The sequence below is a fragment of the Loxodonta africana genome, chromosome 13, assembly GCF_030014295.1.
Source record: "Loxodonta africana isolate mLoxAfr1 chromosome 13, mLoxAfr1.hap2, whole genome shotgun sequence".
In the NCBI taxonomy this organism is placed as follows: Eukaryota; Metazoa; Chordata; class Mammalia; order Proboscidea; family Elephantidae; genus Loxodonta; species Loxodonta africana.
This window is the reverse complement of record NC_087354.1, coordinates 64,847,479-64,868,561: the sequence shown is the minus strand read 5'-3', so window position 1 is coordinate 64,868,561 and position 21,083 is coordinate 64,847,479. Positions and strand designations below refer to the sequence as shown.

At 39.4% G+C, this 21,083-nt stretch overlaps 1 protein-coding gene across 1 annotated transcript in view; it reads left to right on the top strand.

Annotated features, from left to right (window-relative positions):
- The window catches only part of FREM3 (FRAS1 related extracellular matrix 3), a 118,447-nt gene that overhangs the window by 72,189 nt on the left and 25,175 nt on the right, over positions 1–21,083 (top strand). Inside the window, 2 exon segments of the mRNA XM_003417532.3 lie at positions 13,113–13,245; positions 13,247–13,359. Coding sequence (XP_003417580.2) covers positions 13,113–13,245; positions 13,247–13,359 — 246 coding nt within the window.

Here is a 21,083-nt window from a genome sequence, read left to right as displayed (position 1 = left end):
AGCAGAATTGAGCAAGTAGAAGCTAGAATTTCTGAACTCGAAGATAAATTACTTGGCACTAATACATTTGAAGAAAAATCAGATAACAGAATTAAAAAATGTAGAAACCTTAAGAATCATCTGGGACTCTACCAAGAGAAATAACCTACGAGTGATTGGCATACCAGAACAGGGAGGGATAACAGAAAATACAGAGAAAATTGTTGAAATTTGTTGGCAGAAAACTTCCCTGATATTGTAAAAGATGAGAATATATCTATCCAAGATGCTCATCGAACTCCACATAAGGTAGATGTTAAAAGAAAGTCACAAAGACATATTATAATCAAACTTGTCAAAACCAAAGATAAAGAGAGAATTATAAGAGCAGCGAGGGATAAACAAAAAGTCACCTACAAAGGACAGCCAATAAGAATAAGCTCAGACTACTCAGCAGAAACCATGCAGGCAAGAAAGCAATGGGATGACATATTTAAAAAACTGAAGGAAAAAAATTGCCTGCGAAGAATCATATATCCAGCAAAACTGTCACTTAAATATGAAGGTGAAATTAAGACATTTTCAGATAAACACAAGTTTAGGGAATTTGTAAAAACCAAACCAAAACCTTAAGAAATACTAAAAGGAGTTCTTTGGTTAGAAAATCGATAATATCAGGTGTATCAACCCAAGACACAGGGCAGAGCAACCAAAAGTCAACCCAGACAGGGAAATCCAAAAAAAAACAAAGCAAGATTATTAAAAAAAAAAAAAAAGCCCAAAACAGGGTAACAGCGATGTTATTATATAAGACAACATTACAATAATAAAGAGGGACTAAGAAATGTAATCATACACCTTCCATATGGAGAGGAAGATATGGCGATAAAAAGAAATAAAAGATAGTTTTAAATATAGAAAAACAGCAGTAAATACTAAGGTAACCACAAAGGAGGCAAACTATCCTACTCATCAAAATAAAACACAAGGGAAAAATACAGACTCAGCAGAAACAAAATCAACAACAACAAATATGAGGAAAGGGCAATATATAAAGAAACTCTACTCAGCACATAAAGTCAAGTGGGAAAAAGACACCGTCAACACACAAAAAAAGACATCAAAATGATAGCACTAAATTCATACCTAACCATAATTACCCTGAATGTAAATGGACTAAATACACCAATAAAGAGACAGAGAGTGGCAGAATGGATTAAAAAACAAGATCCGTCTATATGCTGCCTACAAGAGACACACCTTAGACTTAGAGACACAAACAAACTAAAACTCAAAGGATGGAAAAAATACATCAAGCAAACAACAATCAAAAAAGAGTAGCAGTGACAATATTAAATTTCTGACAAAATACACTTTAAAGTTAAATCCATCAGAGAGGATAAGAAAGGACACTATATAATGATTAAAGGGACAATACACCAAGAAGATATAAACATATTAAATATTTATGTACCCAATAACAAGGCTGCAAGATACATAAAACAAACTCTATCAGCATTGAAAAGTGAGATAGACACAATAATAGTAGGAGACTTCAACACACCTCTTTCGGTGAAGGGCAGGACATTCAGAAAGAAGCTCAATAAAGACACGGAAGATCTTAATGCCACAACCAACTTGACCTCATAGACATATACAGAACACTCCACCCAATGGCAACCAAGTATACTTTCTTTTCTAGTGCACATGGAACATTCTCTAGACTAGACCACATATTAGGTCATAAAGCAAGCCTTAGCAGAATCCAAAACATTGAAATATTACAAAGTATCTTCTCTGACCATAAGGCCATAAAAGTGGAAATCAATAACAGGAAAAGCAGGGAAAAGAAATCAAACATTTGGAAACTGAACAATACCCTGCTCAAAAAAGACTGGATTATCAAAGATATTAAGGATGGAATAAGGAAATTCAGAGAATCCAATGAGAATGAAAATACTTCCTATCAGAACCTTTGGGACACAGTAAAAGTGGTGCTCAGAGGCCAACTTATATCAAGAAATGTACACATCCAAAAAGAAGAAAATGCCAAAATCAAAGAATTATCCCTGCAACTGGAATAAATAGAGAGTAACAAAACAAAACGCACAGGCACCAGAAGAAAATAAATAATAAAAATTAGAGCTGAACTAAATGAAATAGAAAACAGAAAAACACTTGAAAGAATTAAAAAGACCAAAAGCTGTTTTTTTTAAAAAATCAACAAAATTGATAAACCACTGGCCAAACTGACAAAAGAAAAACAGGAGAGGAAGCAAATAACCCAAATAAGAAATGAGATGGGCAATGTTACAACAGACCCAACTGAAATTAAAAGAATCATATCAGATTACTATGAAAAACTATACTCAAACAAATTTGAAAACCTAGAAGAAATGGATGAATTCCTAGAAACACACTACCTGCCTAAACTCACACAAACAGAGGTAGAACAACTAAATAGACCCATAACGAAAGAAGAGATTGAAAAGGTAATCAAAAAAACTCCCCTCCCCCAAAAAAAGCCCTTGTCCGGATGGCTTCACTGCAGAGTTCTACCAAACTTTCAGAGAAGAGTTAACACCACTACTACTAAAGGTATTTCAGAGCATAGAAAAGGACGGAATACTACCCAACTCATTCTATGAAGCCACCATATCCCTGATACCAAAACCAGGTAAAAACACCACAAAAAAAGAAAATTATAGACCTATACCCCTCATGAATATAGATGCAAAAATCCTCAACAAAATTCTAGCCAATAGAATTCAACAACATATCAAAAAAATAATTCACCATGACCAAGAGGGATTCATACCAGGTATGCAGGGATGGTTCAACATTAGAAAAACAATTAATGTAATCCACCACATAAATAAAACAAAAGACGAGAATCACATGATTTTATCAATTGATGCAGAAAAGGCATTTGACAAAGTTCAACACTCATTCATGATAAAAACTCTCAGCAAAATAGGAATAAAAGGAAAATTCTTCAGCATAATAAAGGGCATTTACACAAAGCCAACAGCCAACATCACCCTAAATGGAGAGAGCCTGAAAAATTCTCATTGAGATCAGGAACCAGACAAGGATGCCCTTTGTCACTACTCTTATTCAACATTGTGCTGGAAGTCCTAGCCAGAGCAATTAGGCTAGATAGAGAAATAAAGGGCATCCAGATCAGCAATGAAAATGTGAAAGTATCTCTATTTGCAGATGACATGATCTTATACACAGAAAACCCTAAGGAATCCTCCAGAAAACTACTGAAACTAATAGAAGAGTTCAGCAGAGTATTGGGATACAAGAGAAACATACAAAAATCAGTTGGATTCCTCTATGCCAACAAAAAGAACATCGAAGAGGAAATCACCAAATCAGTGCCATATACAGTAGCCCCCAAGAAGATAAAATACTTAGGAATAAATCTTCTAGAGAAGTAAAAGACTTATACAAAGAAAACTACGGTACACTTCTGCAAGAAACCAAAAGAGACTTACATAAGTGGAAGAACACACCTTGCTCCTGGATAGAAAGACTTAATATTATAAAAATGTCTATTCTACCAAAAGCAATCTATACATTTAATGCAATTCTGATCCAAATCCCAACGACATTCTTTAATGAGATGGAGAAACAAATCACCAACTTCATATGGAAGGGAAAGAGGCCCCGGATAAATAAGGCATTACTGAAAAAAAAGAACAAAGTGGGAGGCCTTACTCTGCCTGATTTTAGAACCTATTATACCGCCACAGTAGTCAAAACAGCCTGGTATTGGTACAACAACAGATACATAGACCAATGGAACAGAATTGAGAATCCAGACATAAATCCATCCACATATGAGCAGTTGATATTTGACAAAGGCCCCAAAACAGTGAACTGGGGAAAAGACAGTCTTTTTAACAAATGGTGCTGGCATAACTGGATATCCATCTGCAAAAAAATGAAACAAGACCCATACCTCACTCCATACACAAAAACTAACTCAAAGCGGATCAAAGACCTAAATATAAAACCTAAAACAATAAAGATCATGGAAGAAAAATAGGGACGTTAGGAGCCCTAATACATGGCATAAACAGTATACAAAACATTACAAAGAATGTAGAAGAAAAACTAGATAACTGGGATCTTCTAAAAATCAAACACCTATGCTCATCCAGAGACTTCACCAAAAGAGTAAAAAGACTACCCACAGACTGGGAAAAATGTTTTTAGCTATGACATTTCTGATCAGCCCCTGCTCTCCAAAATCTACATGATACTGCACAAACTCAACTATAAAAAGACAAATGACCCAATTAAAAAATGGGCAAAAGATATGAATAGACATTTCACTAAAGAAGACATTCAGGTAGCTAACAGATATATGAGGAAATGTTCACGATCATTAGCCATTAGCCATTAGAGAAATGCAAATCAAAACTACAATGAAATTTCATCTCACTCCAGCAAAACTGTCATTAATCCAAAAAACACAAAATAATAAATGTTGGAGAGGCTGTGGAGAGATTGGAACACTTATACACTGCTGATAGGAATGTAAAATGGTACAACAACTTTGGAAATCGATTTGGCACTTCCTTAAAAAGCTAGAAATAGAACTACCATAAGATCTAACAATCTCACTCCTTGGAATATATCCTAGAGAAATAAGAGCCTTTACATGAACAGATATATGCACACCCATGTTCACTGCAGCACTGTTTATGATAGCAAAAAGATGGAAACAGCCAAGGTGCCCATCAATGGATGAATGGATGACTAAATCATGGTATATTCACACAATGGAATACTACGCATCGATAAAGAACAGTGAGGAATCTGTGAAACATTTCATAACACGGAGGAACCTGGAAGGCATTATGCTGAGTGAAATTAATCAGTTGCAAAAGGAAAAATATTGTATAAGACCACTATTATAAGAACTTGAGGAATAGTTTAAACTGAGAAGAAAACATTCTTTTGTGGTTACGAGAGGGAGGGAGGGTGGGAGAAGGGCACTCACTAATTAGATAATAGATAAGAACTACTTTAGGTGAAGGGAAAGACAGCACACAATACAGGGTTGGTCGGCACAACTGGACTATACTAAAAGCAAAGAAGTTTCCCAAATAAACTGAATGCTTCGAAGGCCAGCACAGCAGGGGCAGGGGTCTGGGGACCATGGTTTCAGGGGACATCTAAGTCGATTGGCAAAATAAAACCTATTAAGAAAACATTCTGCATCCCACTTTGAAGAGTGGTGTCTGGGGCCTTAAACACTAGCAAGCAGCCATCTAAGATGCATCAATAGGTCTCAACCCACCTGGATCAAAGGAGAATGAACAACACCAAGGACACAAGGTGATTACGAGCCCAAGAGACAGAAAGGGCCACATGAACCAGAGTCTACATCATCCTGAGACCAGAAGAACTAGATGGTGCCCGGCTACAACCGATGACTACCCTGACAGGGAACACAACAGAGAGCCCCTGAGGGAGCAGGAGAGCAGTGGGATGCAGACCCCAAGTTCTCGTAAGACCAGACTTAATGTTCTGACTGAGACTGGAAGGACCCCGGTGGTCAGGGCCCCCAGACCTTCTATTGGCCCAGGACAGGAACCATTCCCAAAGCCAACTCTTCAGACGTGGATTGGACTGGACAATGGGTTGGAGAGGGATGCTGGTGAGGAGTGAGCTTCTTGGATCAGGTGGACACTTGAGACTATGTTGGTATCTCCTGCCTGGAGGGGAGATGAGAGGGTGGAGGGGGTTAGAAGCTGGCGAAATGGACACGAAAAGAGAGAGTGGAGGGAGAGAGCGGGCTGTCTCGTTAGGGCGAGAGTAATTGGGAGTGTGTAGCAAAGTGTATATGAGTTTTTGTGTGAGAGACTGGCTTGATTCATAAACTTTCACTTAAAGCATAAGAAAAATTATTAAATATATATATATATATCGGTCAAGACTACCTCAGAAATTTTGTAAGAGTCAAATGAGACATTTTATATGAAAATCGTTTATACACACTGGTACAACGATAAATAAGAGATCTTTATTTTTAATAGTCAGCACTGGCCCTAGGCAACATTGGAAAATAGTTTATATGTGTTGTTGTTAAGTACCATCAAGTCTGTTCTGACTCACAGCAACTCTATGTACAACAGAGCGAAACACTGCTCAGCCCTGCGCTGTCTTCACAATCTTTGTCATGCTTGAGCCCACTGTTGAAACCACTGTGTCAATCCATCTTATTGAGGGTCTTACTGTTTTTAGCTGACCCTCTACTTTACCAAGCACGGTGTCCTTCTCCAGGGACTGGTCCCTCCTGATAACATGTCCAAAGCACGTGAGAAGAGGTCTCACCATCCTCACTTCTAAACAGCCTTCAGTCTGTACTTCTTTCAAGACAGGTTCGTTCGTTCTTCTAGCACCAACACCGCAATTCAATGGTATCAGTTCTTCTTCAGTCTTCCTTTATTCATTGTCAAGCTTATGCATGCATTTGAGGCAAGTGGAAATACTATGGTTTGGGTCAGGCTCACCTTAGTCCTCAAAGTGATGTCTTTGCTTTTTAAGATTTTAATAAGGTCTTTTGCAGCAGATCTGCCCAGAGGAATATGTCATTTGTTTTCTTGACTGCTGCTTCCATGGGCATTGATTATGAATCCAAGTAAAATGAAACCCTCAACAACTTCAATCTTTGCTCCGTGTCTTAGTCACCTAGTGCTGCTGTAACAGAAATACCACAAGTGGAGGCTTTAACAAAAAGAAATTTATTTTCTCACAGTCCAAGAGGCTAGAAGTCCGAATTCAGGGTGCCAGCTCCACGGGAAGGCTTTCTCACTCTGTTGGCTCTGGGGGAAGGTCCTTGTTATCAATCTTCCTCTGGTCTAGGAGCATCTAGTATACCCTCTGCTCCAGGTACTACTTTCTCAGTAGTATGAGGTCCCCGTGTCTCTCTGCTTCTTCTCTCTTTTATATCTCAAAAGAGATTGACTCAACATACAATCTGATCTTGTAGATTGAGTCCTGCCTCATTAACATAACTGCGTCTAATCCTGCCTGTTTAACATCTTAATGTAGAATTTATGACACATAGGAAAATCATATCAGATGGCAAAATGGTGGATAATCACACAATACTGGGAGTCACGGCCTAGCCAAATTGACACACATTTTGGGGGGACACAATTCAATCCATAATACTCCGTTTATCATGATGATACTTATTGGTCCAGTTGTGAGGATTTTTGTTTTCTTTATGTTAAGGTGTAATTCATACTGAAGGCTGTAGCCTTTCATCAGTAAGTGCTTCAAGTCCTCCTGGCTTTTGGCAAGCAAAGTTGTGTTATCTGCATATTGCAGGTTGTTAATGAGTCTTCCTCCAATCCTGATGACCAATTCTTCTTCATATATTCTGTCTTCTCGGATTATTTGTTCAGCACACAGATTGAATAAGGATGGTGGAGGATACAACCCTGACGCACACCTTTTCTGATTTTAAGCCACTCATTATTCCATTAATCTGTTTGAATGACTGCCTCTTGGTCTATGTACAGGTTCCACATAAGCACAATTAAGTGTTCTGGAATTCCCTGTCTTCACAGTGTTATTCACACCTCATTATGATCCACACAGTTGAATGCCTTTACATAGTCAATAACACACAGGAGAACATTTTTCTTATTCTCTGCTTTCAGCCAGGATCCATCCAATATCATCAGTGATATCCCTCATTACACATCCTCTTCTGAATTTGGTTTGAATTTCTGGCATTTCCCTGTTGGTGTACTGCTATAGCTGCTTTTGAATGATCTTCAGCAAAATTTTACTTACATGTGATTAATATTGTTCGATAATTTCCACATTCTGTTGGATCACCTTTCTTTGGAATGGACACAAAAATTCTCTCTTCCAGTTGATTGGCCAGGTAGCTGTCTTCCAAATTTCTTGGCATAGATGAGTGAGCACTTTCAGCCTTGTAAAAGTTTGTTGAAACATCTCAATTGTTATTTCACCAATTCCTTGAGCCTTGTGTTTTTGCCAATGACTTCAGTGCAGCTTGGACTACTTCCTTCGCTACCATTGGTTCCTGATCATATGCCACCCCCTGAAATGGTTGAACATATATACTTTATATATGCTAAACTCCTCCCTCCCCACTTTACAACCTCGAAACCCCCAACCACTGGCCCATGTGTCCTCACATCCCACAGCAAGGTCCCATTCTTACTGACCTTCCCACTTCTGTACAGTCAAAATTTAGCTCTCTCTTATTCCACCTCCTCAAGGACATATTCTCTAACTCATAAATAATTATGTAATAGAAAAAAAAATCTTTGTTCAAACTTGCTGAGATGAGGAAGAGCTTAGTCCCCCAGCTTTTAGTCCTCCAGCTTTTAATCCTCCAAGTCTTCTTCATCTCCGGACAAAGGTTTTCTGACTACAATGTCCCCACTTCATCGTCTAACTGGAAATGTTACTGATGATGGACATCGCAGGTCAGGTAGGAAGGGCAGGCAATGCCAATGCATATTGAAACTTGAAAGGTAGATCTTTGAGATTCCCATTAAGCACAGCATAAAGGTAGTTGCCTACTACCTGTAACCATGTTTAGCATTTAGTTTAGTTTAATATTTAGTATTAGTATTTAGTATTTGTTTAATGAAGCCCCGGTGGCACAATGGTTTAAGTGTCTGCCTGCTAACTAAAAGGTCAGCAGTTTGAATCTACCTGCCACTCCTTGGAAACCTTATAAGGCAGTCCTACTCTGTCCTATAGGGTCACTATGAGTTGGAATTGACTCGATGGCAATGAGTTTGGTTTTGATTTTTTTATTTAGTATTTGTTCAGTATTCATAAGGAACCCTGGTGATACAGTGGCTAAGTGCTTGGCTGCTAACCAAAAGGTTGGTGGTTTGAACCTACTACCTGCCCTATGGGAGAAAGATGTGGCAGCCTGCTTATGTAAAGATTTACAGGCTTGGAAACCCTGTGGGACAATTCTACTCTGTCCTTTAGGGTCACTATGAGTCTGATTCGACTCAATGGGTTTGGTTGGGGTTTCATGTTCAGTATTAGTTTAGTATTTCATACAAAGCATTAGTTTGTTTTGTATTCACCTGTTTATATAGCTTGTGTTTATTTTATTCATGGAAAGAAGTAATTGTTCATTTTAAAAAGTTTCCAGAAATGTTTAACCAAATTGAAGTTTTATCTTCTGAGATATTTAAGGATATGTGGGGAGTAGGTGAGAGCAAATGCTGCAATGTACACAATACAAGTATAAGAAAACCAATGAGTCCTAGCTATCATAATCCCACAAAGAGGGATGCAAGGGTCAGGGTGCTACTATACACACCTGGCTTCATGGCCCAGGAGAGGATCCTGCCCTTTCCATCTCTCCCTCTCTCTCTTTCTCTTTTCTGGAAGCATGAGAATAACATTTTATATGGGGAATCAAGAGTCTGGACTCAGGTACGAAGCAGTCTGAGTTTTACATCAGCAATGCAGGGAATTAGTTGTCTGAGAATGCCAGCTCTAGCATCTGGAAACCTTATGGGAAGTTACATCCAGGTTGCAGAAAAAAGGAAGTTCCAGTCCTTGGGAAGCTAAATTTGGATGTAGCCCCTCCCTCTGGGGAAGGAGACCCCCCCGTCATAGTTAGCTCACTACCAGACAATCTGAATTTTCCCAGTTCATTCTGCTTATCTTTCTTCAGTGTAGCTCTTTCCAGATGGGGAGGCATTGGATGATACTTCATGGCCCCTTCCAATTTAGCAATTACAAAGTAAGGATGATCTTGCCAATTGGACTGTTTACCATCTCAACTCTCCCGTTCACAACTGGGACACCCTCACATCATTGTCTCCCAGACACTCTGGTTGTGAACGGAGCAAATGTTGCTGGTACCAGAAGAAGCCCGGCTGGAAGCCCAGAGCAGAAAATGAATGCACTTTCTCCAAAGCTGCTCTGTCCAGCTACAGCCACAGCCCCAGAGTTCCCAGGCACTCCATAATATAAGACTTGAACTAGAGCTTGGATGTGAGCTTGGAAGTGAGAGGGCTTGGCAGATTAGTTGACAAAGGGAACCCCAAGAGTACTTCACCTTCTTATTTCTCCTCTTCTTCACTCTTCATTTCCCAGAGTAAAATCAGGTTAAACTTAAGAGGTGTTGAAATTACATGAAGTTGGCAGCATCTGATGCCTTCAAAAGAGGATTCTTAGTTAAAGAACAGACTATAGGGCTGTCCATCTCTGGTCATATAGCCAAACACAAATATGGAGGCCTTGAAGATGTGCTCCAGGGGCTTGTCCTTGTAGTTGGTTTTGCATATTTCAAAACAAATGATCTGGATACTATCAAATCCTCTGTCCTTTGGTACTTCTGATATTTTAGACATTTAGATTGAATAATTCTTTGTTGGGGGAGTGGGAGCTGTCCTGTGCATTGTAAGATATTTAACAGCAAACCTGGCCTCTATCTACAAGACACCAATAGCACTCCCTCTCCTCCAGCTGTGACAACCAAAAATGTCATATTCCCAAACGCTCCTCAGGGGGCAAAATCAATGCTTGGCTGCTAATCAGAAGGTTCAAATCCACCCAGAAGCTCCGTGAAGAAAGATCTAGTGATCTGCTTCCATAAATATTACAGCCAAGAAAACCATATGGGGCAGTTCTACTCTGTCACATACAGTTGCTATGAGTCGAAATTGACTCAACCATGCCCAACAACAGCAGTAAAATCTTTTAAACTCAAAGATAGTTTGTGTATATATATAAAAAAAAGCCTATCGCCATCGAGTCAACTCCGACTCATAGCGACCCTGTAGGACAGAGTAGAACTGCCCCATAGTGTTTCCAGGGAGCGGCTGGTGGATTCAAACTGCTGACCTTTTGGTTAGCAACCAAGAACTTAACCACTGCACAACCAGGGGTCCATTTTGTGTAAAGACTTACAAATTAGACAGTTGTTGTTGTTAGTTACCCTTGAGTAGGCTTCAACTTGTAGCCACCCTAAGTATAACAGAACAAAACATTTCTCCATCCTATGCCATCCTCGCAGTCTTTGGTATGTTTAACCCTATTGTTTCAGGCACCATGTCAATCAATCTCATGGAAGGTGTCCCTCATTTTCATTGACACTCTGCTTTACCAAGAATTATGTTCTTTTCCAGGGATTGGTCTGCCTGATGAAATGTTCAAAGAAGGTAAAAGGAAGTCTCACTATCCTCACTTCTAAGGTGTACTCTGGCTGTCCTTCCTCCAAAACATATTTGTTTATTCTTTTGGCAGTCCACAGTATATTCAATATTCTTCACTAGCACCACAATTCAAATACATTAATTCTTCCATCTTCCTTTTCCACTGTCCAGTTTTCACATACATATGAGGCAATTGAAAATACCATGGCTTGGATCAGGCACACCTTAGTCATCAAAGTGACATCTTTGCTTTTTAACCTTTAAAGAATTCTCTTGCAACAGATTGTCTCAATGCAATAAGTCCTTGGATTTCTAAACTGCTGCTTCCATGGACATTGATCATTGATCCGAGTAGAATGAGATAGTTGACAACTTCACTTTCTTCATCATTTATCATGATTTTGTTTATGAGACCAGTAGTTGGGATTTTTGTTTTCTTCATATTCAGGCCTAACCCATACTGAAGGCTGTAGTCTTTGACCTTCTTCAGTAAGTGTTTCAAGTGGTCTTCACTTTTGGCAAGCAAAGTTGTGTCAGCTACATATTGCAGGTTGTTAATGAGTCTTCCTCCAATCCTGATGCTGTTTTCTTCATATAATTGGCCTTGTTTTATTTGCAAGATAGATACCGTTCCTCTTTTCCTTCTCGTGAGTCACTCTCTTGGCAGGAAGCTGCTCTTATTGGAAGGCACAGCCAATGAGGAGCAAACCACAAAATCTGAAATCAAATGGACAAGAATAGCATTGAATCATCCTGCGGTTTTTGGTCAGCCCCAAGTCAAATATGTTGAGGTTTTAAATTGATTAACTTTTTCCGGTTGAAAGGGACTGTGCGGTAAACCACAAACCATGGACCCAGCCCCATTTTTCAGGATGGACATTCTCTCTGAAGAAGGTATAAAATAGTATTCTGAGAGGACTCCAAGCACATTTAGGTGAATGACTTTCTCCTTTCTTTCCTTCTTAAAAATTACTTGGTGTGTTTAGTTATGCCTTGCATCTCAGAGGGTTTTTCGGCATCATTTTTAACCCTTCCTGAAGTACTTTCTTTAGTGGTTTCTTTTCTGTATATCTGCTGGGGAATGAATCTCAAAAGCACTACGCTAAGTGAAAGAAACCAGATACAAAAGATTGCTTACTGTATGATTCCACTGAAAACAGGAAATTCTCAAAAAGGCTAAATCTATAGTGACAGAAGGCAGAGTTTGTCAGGGGCTGCTGATGGAGGAAAGGGGTGGATTTTAAGGCAATACAAGTCAACTTTTGCAGAGGAATAAAAATCTATACTGTTATCATTATTCTGTAGAATCTCTGGACCACAGTTTTTCCATTTATAACATTTAGAATCAGCCCTAGAATCATTTGATCCTTTGGCTCATGTGGCCCCGAACCTCAACAAACTTTATTCAATATTGTTTCTGTTAGCTGCTGTGGAGTCAGCCCTCTGATTCATGGAGACGCCATACACAACAGGATCCGACCATGGCAATCCACGGATTTCCACTGGCTGATTTTTTCATAAGTAGATCGCCAGGCCTTTCATCTTAGTCTATCTTAGTCTGCAAGATCCACTGAAACCTGTTCAGTATCATAGCAACACATAAACCTCCAGTGGCAGATGGGTGGTGGCTGTGCTTGAGGTATATTGGCCAGGAATCGAACCCAGGTCTCCCCCATGAAAGGCGAGAAGTCTACCACTGAACCAGCACTCCCATGATTCAGCGTATACCCTATTTAAAGATAAATAAATCTCGATCATGTAAAAATACCGGAGTCTTTTCTGAAAGCCTTCTCATTGCAATATTAATATTGGTGGCTATAAGTTACAGATGAGTGTACCTTATAATTTAGATATCTATTATCTAGGAGGGAACAGGTACCTCTTTGGAATTATGTTTGGTTCTCATCTTCACTGTTCTTTCTCATATTCATGTAGGTTCAGCCAAAGGCACAGTTCCCTCCACAGTCTTGCCTTTCTCTGACTACATCTCACATCCAGAAGGGCACAGCAGCATCCTCCGCTTTGACAAGGATGAGGCTAAGAAGACCTGCCGGGTCGTGGTCATTGATCCTTAATGAAGATGAGGAATACTTCAGCATCTTGCTGAGCCTGCCAGTGGGAGGGTGAGTTGGAGCCAAATTCCCCACGACCAATGTGATTATACTGGTGGATTGTGAGGATGGTAAGTCCATTTCCTGCTTCCAAACTCTTAGCAATCGTTACGTTGTCACAATTTCCCCCAGCAGCTGAAAGGCAAATCCAGCTTAAATTATCTTTTAAAGAAATGTTTGCTACTCGTTTTTCTCCAAAGGCTTTCAAAGACATAGGCATCACCAACAACAAGGGCAAAATAGTAGCACAGGAAAATGAAAGTATTTGCCCATGACTTTATTAAAATAAACAAGAAAACAGCTCAAGGATGTACACCTAAGATTTACGAGGCTTGGGAACAGATAAGGTGATGGCTGAACAAGTGATGAATATAATGTCACTGATCTGCACATGTGAAGATTATTGAAACATCAAATGTATTTTTACCACAATTAAAAAAAAAAAAAACTTATAAGGAAACCAAGAAGAGGACCTGATTACCCAACTAGAATGGTCCCACAGAAACCCTTCAATAAGTACCGGTTCTGTGGAGTCAATTCTGACTCATAGCACCCTTAATAGGACAGAGTAGAACTGCCCTATGGGGCCTCCAAACCTGTAAACTTCAAGGAACAGTCTGCCACATCTTTCTCACACAAAGCAGCTGGTAGGTTCAAGCCCCTGACCTTTTGGTTAATAGCTGAGTGCTTAACCTCTGTGCCACCAAGGCTTTTTGCCCTTTCCATAAGAGCACTTTTAAGAGAAAATCTTGATAAAGGCAGGGCCAGGATGAGACTATTTTATTACAAGCTTCACATTAGATTGACTGTTTCGTTTCTCAACCATGCCTCTGTCACAGTTTGGGTGGCTGTGAGTTGCTGTGTTAGGTCTAGGCAAGATTACATTGGGCTGCTACTAAAAAAAGGCTGCTACTACAGACCCAAAATTAGTGTGACTGCTTTATGGATACAGCACAGAGCTTCCATTCAACTGAAAGCTGTGCCAAGAGATAAATACAGATTGAGTAGAGATTGGAGAGTATATACACTCCCCAGTTGGTAAGGCAAATTTCTCATGTACTAGGTTTTTTTTTTTTTTACTAGGTTGGTCTGGGTGAAATGATGTCTTTAGAGCAAGCGTAGAATAAGAGAAAATTTGAGTGGGATTAAAGGTGGGTTGGTTTTATTTTTATGTTTGGTGTCCTAACTGGCTTTTTAGCAATATTGTGCCCTGTGAACCAAATCTCAAAACTGCACAATAGGCAAGCTTTACTGAGATTAAAAAAAAAAAAAAATTGTCAAGGGCTAAGTTCAGTTACAAAACACATTTTTTTAAGTATCAAAAGCTAAAAATAAGTATAGACCCTGAGGCCTATGCTTACCTCATAGTGTAGTTTTTTCTTCAAAGAGTTCTGAATTAGAATTAAAATAGTGATTGTTTTTCTTAAAGTAATATCTATTTCCAATATACTGCTTTCTGGAAATATGGAATTGGTCTTATATTTCCTGTTAAGCCAAAAAGATGATGCCAAGGAGTGCTTACCGGGAATAGTAGCATTTATTGTCTAGTTTTATTGGAAAGAAATTCTTTGTTTTAGAAAGAGAAATATTACTCACACTGTTTTATATAGAAATTATCTTTTTGGGGGGGGTTATTGAACTTTAGATGAAGGTTTACAGAACAAACTAGTTTCTCAACAAACAGTACACACATCGTTGTATGACATTGGTTAACAACCCCGTGACATGTCAACACTCTCCCTTCTCAAACCTCGGTTCCCTATTACCAGCAATCCTGTTCCCTCCTACCTTCCAGTCCCTGCCCCAGGGCTGGTGTGCCCCTTTAGTCTTGTTCCACAGGCCTGTTCAATCTTTGGCTGAAGGGTGAACCTCAGGAGTGGCCTCATTTACCGAGCTGAAAGGGTGTCCGGGGTCGATACTCTCAGGGTTTCTCCTGTCCCTGTCAGGCCAGGAAGTCTGGTCTTTCTTTTTGAGTTAGAATTTTGTTCTACATTTTTCTCCAGCTCTATCTGGGACCCTCTATTGTGATCCCTGTCAGAGCAGTCAGTGGTAGCCAGGCACCATCTAATTGTACTGAACTCAGTCTGGTGGAGGCTGTGGTAGATGTGGTCCATTAGCCCTTTGGACTAATCTTTCCCTTAAGTCTTTAGTTTTCTTCACTCTTCCTTGCTCCCAAAGGGGTGAGACCAGTGTATACAAATATCTTTTGTTTTCCCAAGAGAAGAGGAGAATCTGAGTAAATTGAAACGTAATTATATTTGAGACTTCTGATAGGTCATAGCATGGTCAAGTCTATCGGATAAATATGAAGAGTAAATAAAGGAATTAGGACACTCTGAAAGAAAAAAATGATACTGTTGGCGTTCTGTGGCTTTTGAAGCCTAGCTGAAAGATTGAGGTTTTTGTTTATTTGGTGGGTTGTTTTCTTTTAATCTCAGGGCTATGGTTTAGATTAGGTTACAGCATCCATCTTGTACTTAAAAAACAGTTTCTTTCAAGTCAGCTCCAAGCCATGGCAATCCCACGTGTGTGAGAGTAGAACTGTGCTCCATAGGGCTTTCACTGATTTTTTGGGAGTACGTGGCCAGGCCTTTCTTCCAACCTGCCTCTAGGTGTTCTCAAACTTCTAACCTCTCAATTAGCAGCATAGTGTTTTAATTGTTTGCACAACCCAGAGTCTCACCTCTTACTCGTTTTGGGGTATGATCGAGTCCATTCCAACTCATAGCGACCCCATGTTACAGAGCAGAACTGCCCCATACAGTTTTCCTGGTTGTAATCTTTATGGAAGCAGGTTGCCAGATCTTTCTCCAGCGGAGCCACTGGGTGGGTTCAAGTCACCAACCTTCATGTAGCAGCCAAGTGCTTAACCTTCCCACCATTTGTGCATATCTTGATAAACCACTTGGGATACATTTTTCTCTCTCTTTGACTCTGTTACTTAAATATCAAATAATAAAGCTACATAAATCATGGTGGCCACTGAGACAATCGAATTCAAATAGTGAAAGTCAAAAACACCTGAGATGAATTTTGTTAGCACCACAGCATTATATGATCAACAAAGTTCATGAGATGGACTAATTTTAACTAACCTGTATGAGTAACTATGTGCAGAAATATACAAAAATAAGTGAAAGTCTTACTATCCATTTCTTGAAGAAACATTTTTTACTTGATTTTCCTATGCCATCCTATATCCCCACTTAATTTTTACTTTAAAACCCCAGCAATTTTAAATCTTCCTATGTTCAGGACAGAAAAATTGGGGACATCTCCAATGGCAAGTACAAAAAGAAAACAAAAAAAAGACCAAAGAAAGCAAGAAAATTAACACAAAATCCAGTATATAATCCAGTTGTCCGTTGTCAATACTGTTGGAGATGGTTTTAGTAGGTTCTTAACAAGTGATTAAGTCATTCAACAAATATTCATAATGGCAAGCAGTGTACTTGGTATAAGACTACAAAATCAATTAAAGTCTTTCTACCCCCCTCTATCATATCTGAACTGACCTTTAATTAGACCACCTTCAAGACTCTGTAATCATAATGTCTTTTTAACAGGGGGAAAAAATCTTCTATGGAAATAAAGGTAGAAAATTCTTAGTTCAGTGTAAACCATCCAACATGCTGCGTGCTTTTTCCAGCAAGTCACTGTTAATAATTGCTGGGTCCAGGGAATTTGCATTCATATTCTATAACATTTATTGAGGATCAAGCACTATGCTAAGCTTAAAATTTAATGCCAGAATCTATACATAGGGTCATCCATGTATAATTGATTCATGAAGTCACACTGGAGAATTATCACCTAATGAAAAAAGGAGGAGGGATCACAAGTTTTGGCTTCTACTTGTTCTTTCGATAGCTTCCTAAATAATTTTGGTTGCGCTCTTGGGTTTTCAGCATCTCTGAGATCTGAGATCTACTTCTTATTTCTATCACCAACATGTTAGTAATCAATGAAAAAAGTATTTACCTTTAAAGCACTTCATTTGTGTCAGAAATAGATAATATATAAATTATCATTTCAAAACCAACATATTTATATTAAGTTGTTCCTTTATCTGGAGCTTCTCATCTCAAAAACATATCATGCTACTGAAGGTACAGAATGTATTAAATTCATCTACTATTTCTGAAATGCAGACTCTATATTTGCCATTTCACATCTGACATCACCCTGATGAGGGACAGCTGAGAGCAAAGAAATGAGATCAACAATAAAAGCTGATTGCAGTTGATCCTCAATCCCAGAAATCTAAGATAATGTATCAAAATAGTTTTAAGGTTAGATACTCATAGGATTGTTGTTCTTAGTTGTTGTTTTGTGCCATCAAGTTGTTTCTGATTCATAGTGACTCTATAGGGCAGAGCAGAACTGCTCCACAGGGTTTCCAAGGAGCAGCTGGTAGATTCAAACTGCCAGCTTGTTGGTTAGCAGTCCAGCTCTTAACCATTGCACCACCAGGGCTCTACTTATATGCTTATGTATGTTTAACTACCTCCCTTTGCTAAGGGAGGCTATACCAGTTGATATCCAGTCAATTCCAATTCACGGTGACCCCATGTGTGTCAGACTAGAACTGTGTTCCACAGGGTTTTCAGTGGTTGATTTTTCTGAAGTAGATTGCCAAGCATTTCTTCCAAGGTGCCTCTGGCTGGACTGGACCCTTCAGCCTTTCAGTTAGTAGCCAAGCACTTAACCAGTTGCACCACCCGGAGACTCCAAGGGAAGCTATAGAACTCTCCTTTTAGGAGAGGTCATACAGCCATGCAGAAACAGTTCTTTGGCTGGTCACTACAGTGCGTGGCCTGACTCTCAGGGCAGAGACCCAAAAACCTGATTTTAGAAATGGACCCAGACTTAGGATACAGACTCACAAGACCTTGTGGGATACAGATCAATAGGAGACCAACATAGCAGCCAAAATGCCAACGGGAACTCAAAACCAGAGTCTCTTCTTAAAGGAGAATCTACATGGGCCCACCCACTGCCGTCAAGTTGATTCCGACTCATAGCGACCCTATAGGACAGAGTAGAACTGCCCCATAGAGTTTCCAAGGAGCCCCTGGCGGATTCGAACTGCTGACCTCTTGGTTAGCAGCTGTAGCACTTAGCCACTACGGTTTCTACATGGGCAGCTACCTTATAATCAGCAAGCTGTTTGATGAGCATGGTATCCTAGCAATGTCATCAAGCTGGTACAGCCATCTCCATCTCTGGCATGTAACTGCTGAGGGTCCATGACACTCAAAGTTCATGATCAGAATACCCCTTCTCTTTATGTGGCTGGAAACAGACAACACATTTTTTTTTTTCTTTTTTGGCAACTCTTTTCTCAATTCGTTGCAGAGTGAACTTCAGCTAAAACTATTTTTCTTCAAACATGGTACAGTACAGTTGACTGTGCTACAGATTTAAGCACGCTAAACTGAAGTTACACTTGGTCACGTTCAGTTAAGCCCAAACTTCACTCTACTGGCTGAGTGCCCTAATACATTTCAATCTCCATAGTCCAAATTAATGATAGTTCAGGCAAGATAGTAGTTCTGTAAAATCAATGAGATGTGACTTCCTACCTTCTTCAAGGTAAGGGGCTCATTTAGCAGCTGTAGGTGAATGGCTTTTGTGGATGCTGCTTCTGCTTCAGTCCCTAGATTAAAGACATTCACAGATATTTTCATTCATGATGTTAATGGTTCCTTTAAGTGGGTATCATTGTATTTTGACCTTGAGGAAGCAACCACAAAAATCATTAGCATATCTAGCGCATAATTAAAATTTGGGGGACTTAAACAGATACAGGTAATCTCCAACTACGACTCTTAAGTCGATTCTGACAAAAGTCGAATACCTCTTTTATTTTTAGTTTACATTACTATTGCCTTTTAATATCGTTATCTTTGTAAATCTGATCTTTATTTGTCTTTGGGGATTGGAAACATTACATGTAAACTTATAGATATATTTTAATATATACACAACGTCGTAGAGCAAAATCACGAAGGCTGATTATAATTGAAAGAAAAGATCTTTATTGAAGGAATAGAGACAGCTGCAGCACAAAAGACATTGCAATGGGGAAATGCAGAATCCCAGCAAATGGAACACAGGAATCCAGAAGCAAGCAATTGGGAGTATGTGGTTACAGGGCTAGAGAAGGAAGTACAAAACCCAGTATTCTGATTGCTTTACAGTGATTGAGGTCAAAGACAAGATAAAGTAAAGCATAATCTTTGACATTATTGTTGTGATTGTTGTTAGGTACCATCAAGTCAGTTCTGACTCATAACAACCCTATGTACCACAGAACGAAACACTGCCTGGTCCTGCACCATGCTCACAATTGCTGTTATGCTCAAGCCCATTGTTGCAGCCACTGTGTCAATCAATCTCATTGAGGATCTTCCTATTTTCCGCTGACCCGTACTTTACCAAGCATGATGTCCTTCTCCAGGGACTGATGCCTCCTGACAACATGTCCAAAGTATGTAAGAGGCAGTCTCACAATCCTTGATTCTAAAGCATTCTGGTTGTGCTTCTTTCAAGACAGATTTTTTTGTTCTTTTGGCAATCCACCGTATATTCAAAATTCTTTGCCAACGCCACAATTCAAAGGCATCAGTTCTTCGGTCTTCCTGATTTATTGTCCAGCTTTCACATGCATATGATGCAATTGAAAATACCATGGTTTGGGTCAGGTGCACCTTAGTCTTCAAGGTGACATCTTTGCTTTTTAACATTTTAAAGAGGTGCTTTGAAGCAGATTTGCCCAATGCAATGCATCCTTTGATCTCTTGACTTCCGCTTCTGTGGGTGTTGATTGAGGATCCAAGTAAAATGAAATTCTTGACAACTTCAGTCTTTTCTCCATTTATCATGCTGTTACTTATTTGTCCAGTTGTGAGGATTTTTGTTTTCTTTATGCTGAAGTGTAATGCGTACTGAAGGCTGTGGCCTTTGATCTTCATCAGTAAGTGCTTCAAATCCTCTTCACTTTTAGCAAGCAAGCTTGTGCCATCTCCATATCACAGGTTGCTAACGAGTCTTCCTCCAATCCTGATGCCCCATTCTTCTTCATATAGTCCAGCTTCTCGGATTATTTGCTTAGCATGCAGATTGAATAGCTATGGTGAAAGGATACAACCCTGATACACAACTTTCCTAACTTTAAACCACGCAGTATCCTCTTGTTCTGTCCAAATAACTGCCTCTTGATCTAAGTACAGGCTCCTCAAGAGCACGATTAAGTGTTCTGGAATTCCCATTCTTCCCAGTGTTATCCATAGTTTGTTATGATCCACACAGTCGAATGCCTTTGCATAGGCAATAAGACACAGTAAACATCCTTCTGGTATTCTCTGCTTTCAGCCAGAATCCATCTGACATCAGCAATGATGTCCCTGGTTCCACGTCCTCTTCTGAATCTGGCCTGAATTTCTGGTAGTTCCCTGTCGATACACTGCTGCAGCTGCTTTTGAATGATCTTCAGCAAAATTTTGCTTGTGTGTGATATTAATGATATCGTTCGATAATTTCCTCATTCAATTGGATCACCTTTCTTGGGACGAGGCATAAATATGGAAATCTTCCAGTCAGTTGGACAGGTAGCTGTCTTCCAAATTTCTTGGCATAGACGAGTGAGCTCTTCCAGTGCTGCATCTATTTGTTGAAACATCTCAATTGATATTCCATTAATTCCTGAAGCCTTGTTTTTCACTAATGCCTTCAGTGCAGTTTGCTTGATATTTTTAGTTACATTAACTACATTGATTGGCTAAAAGACATA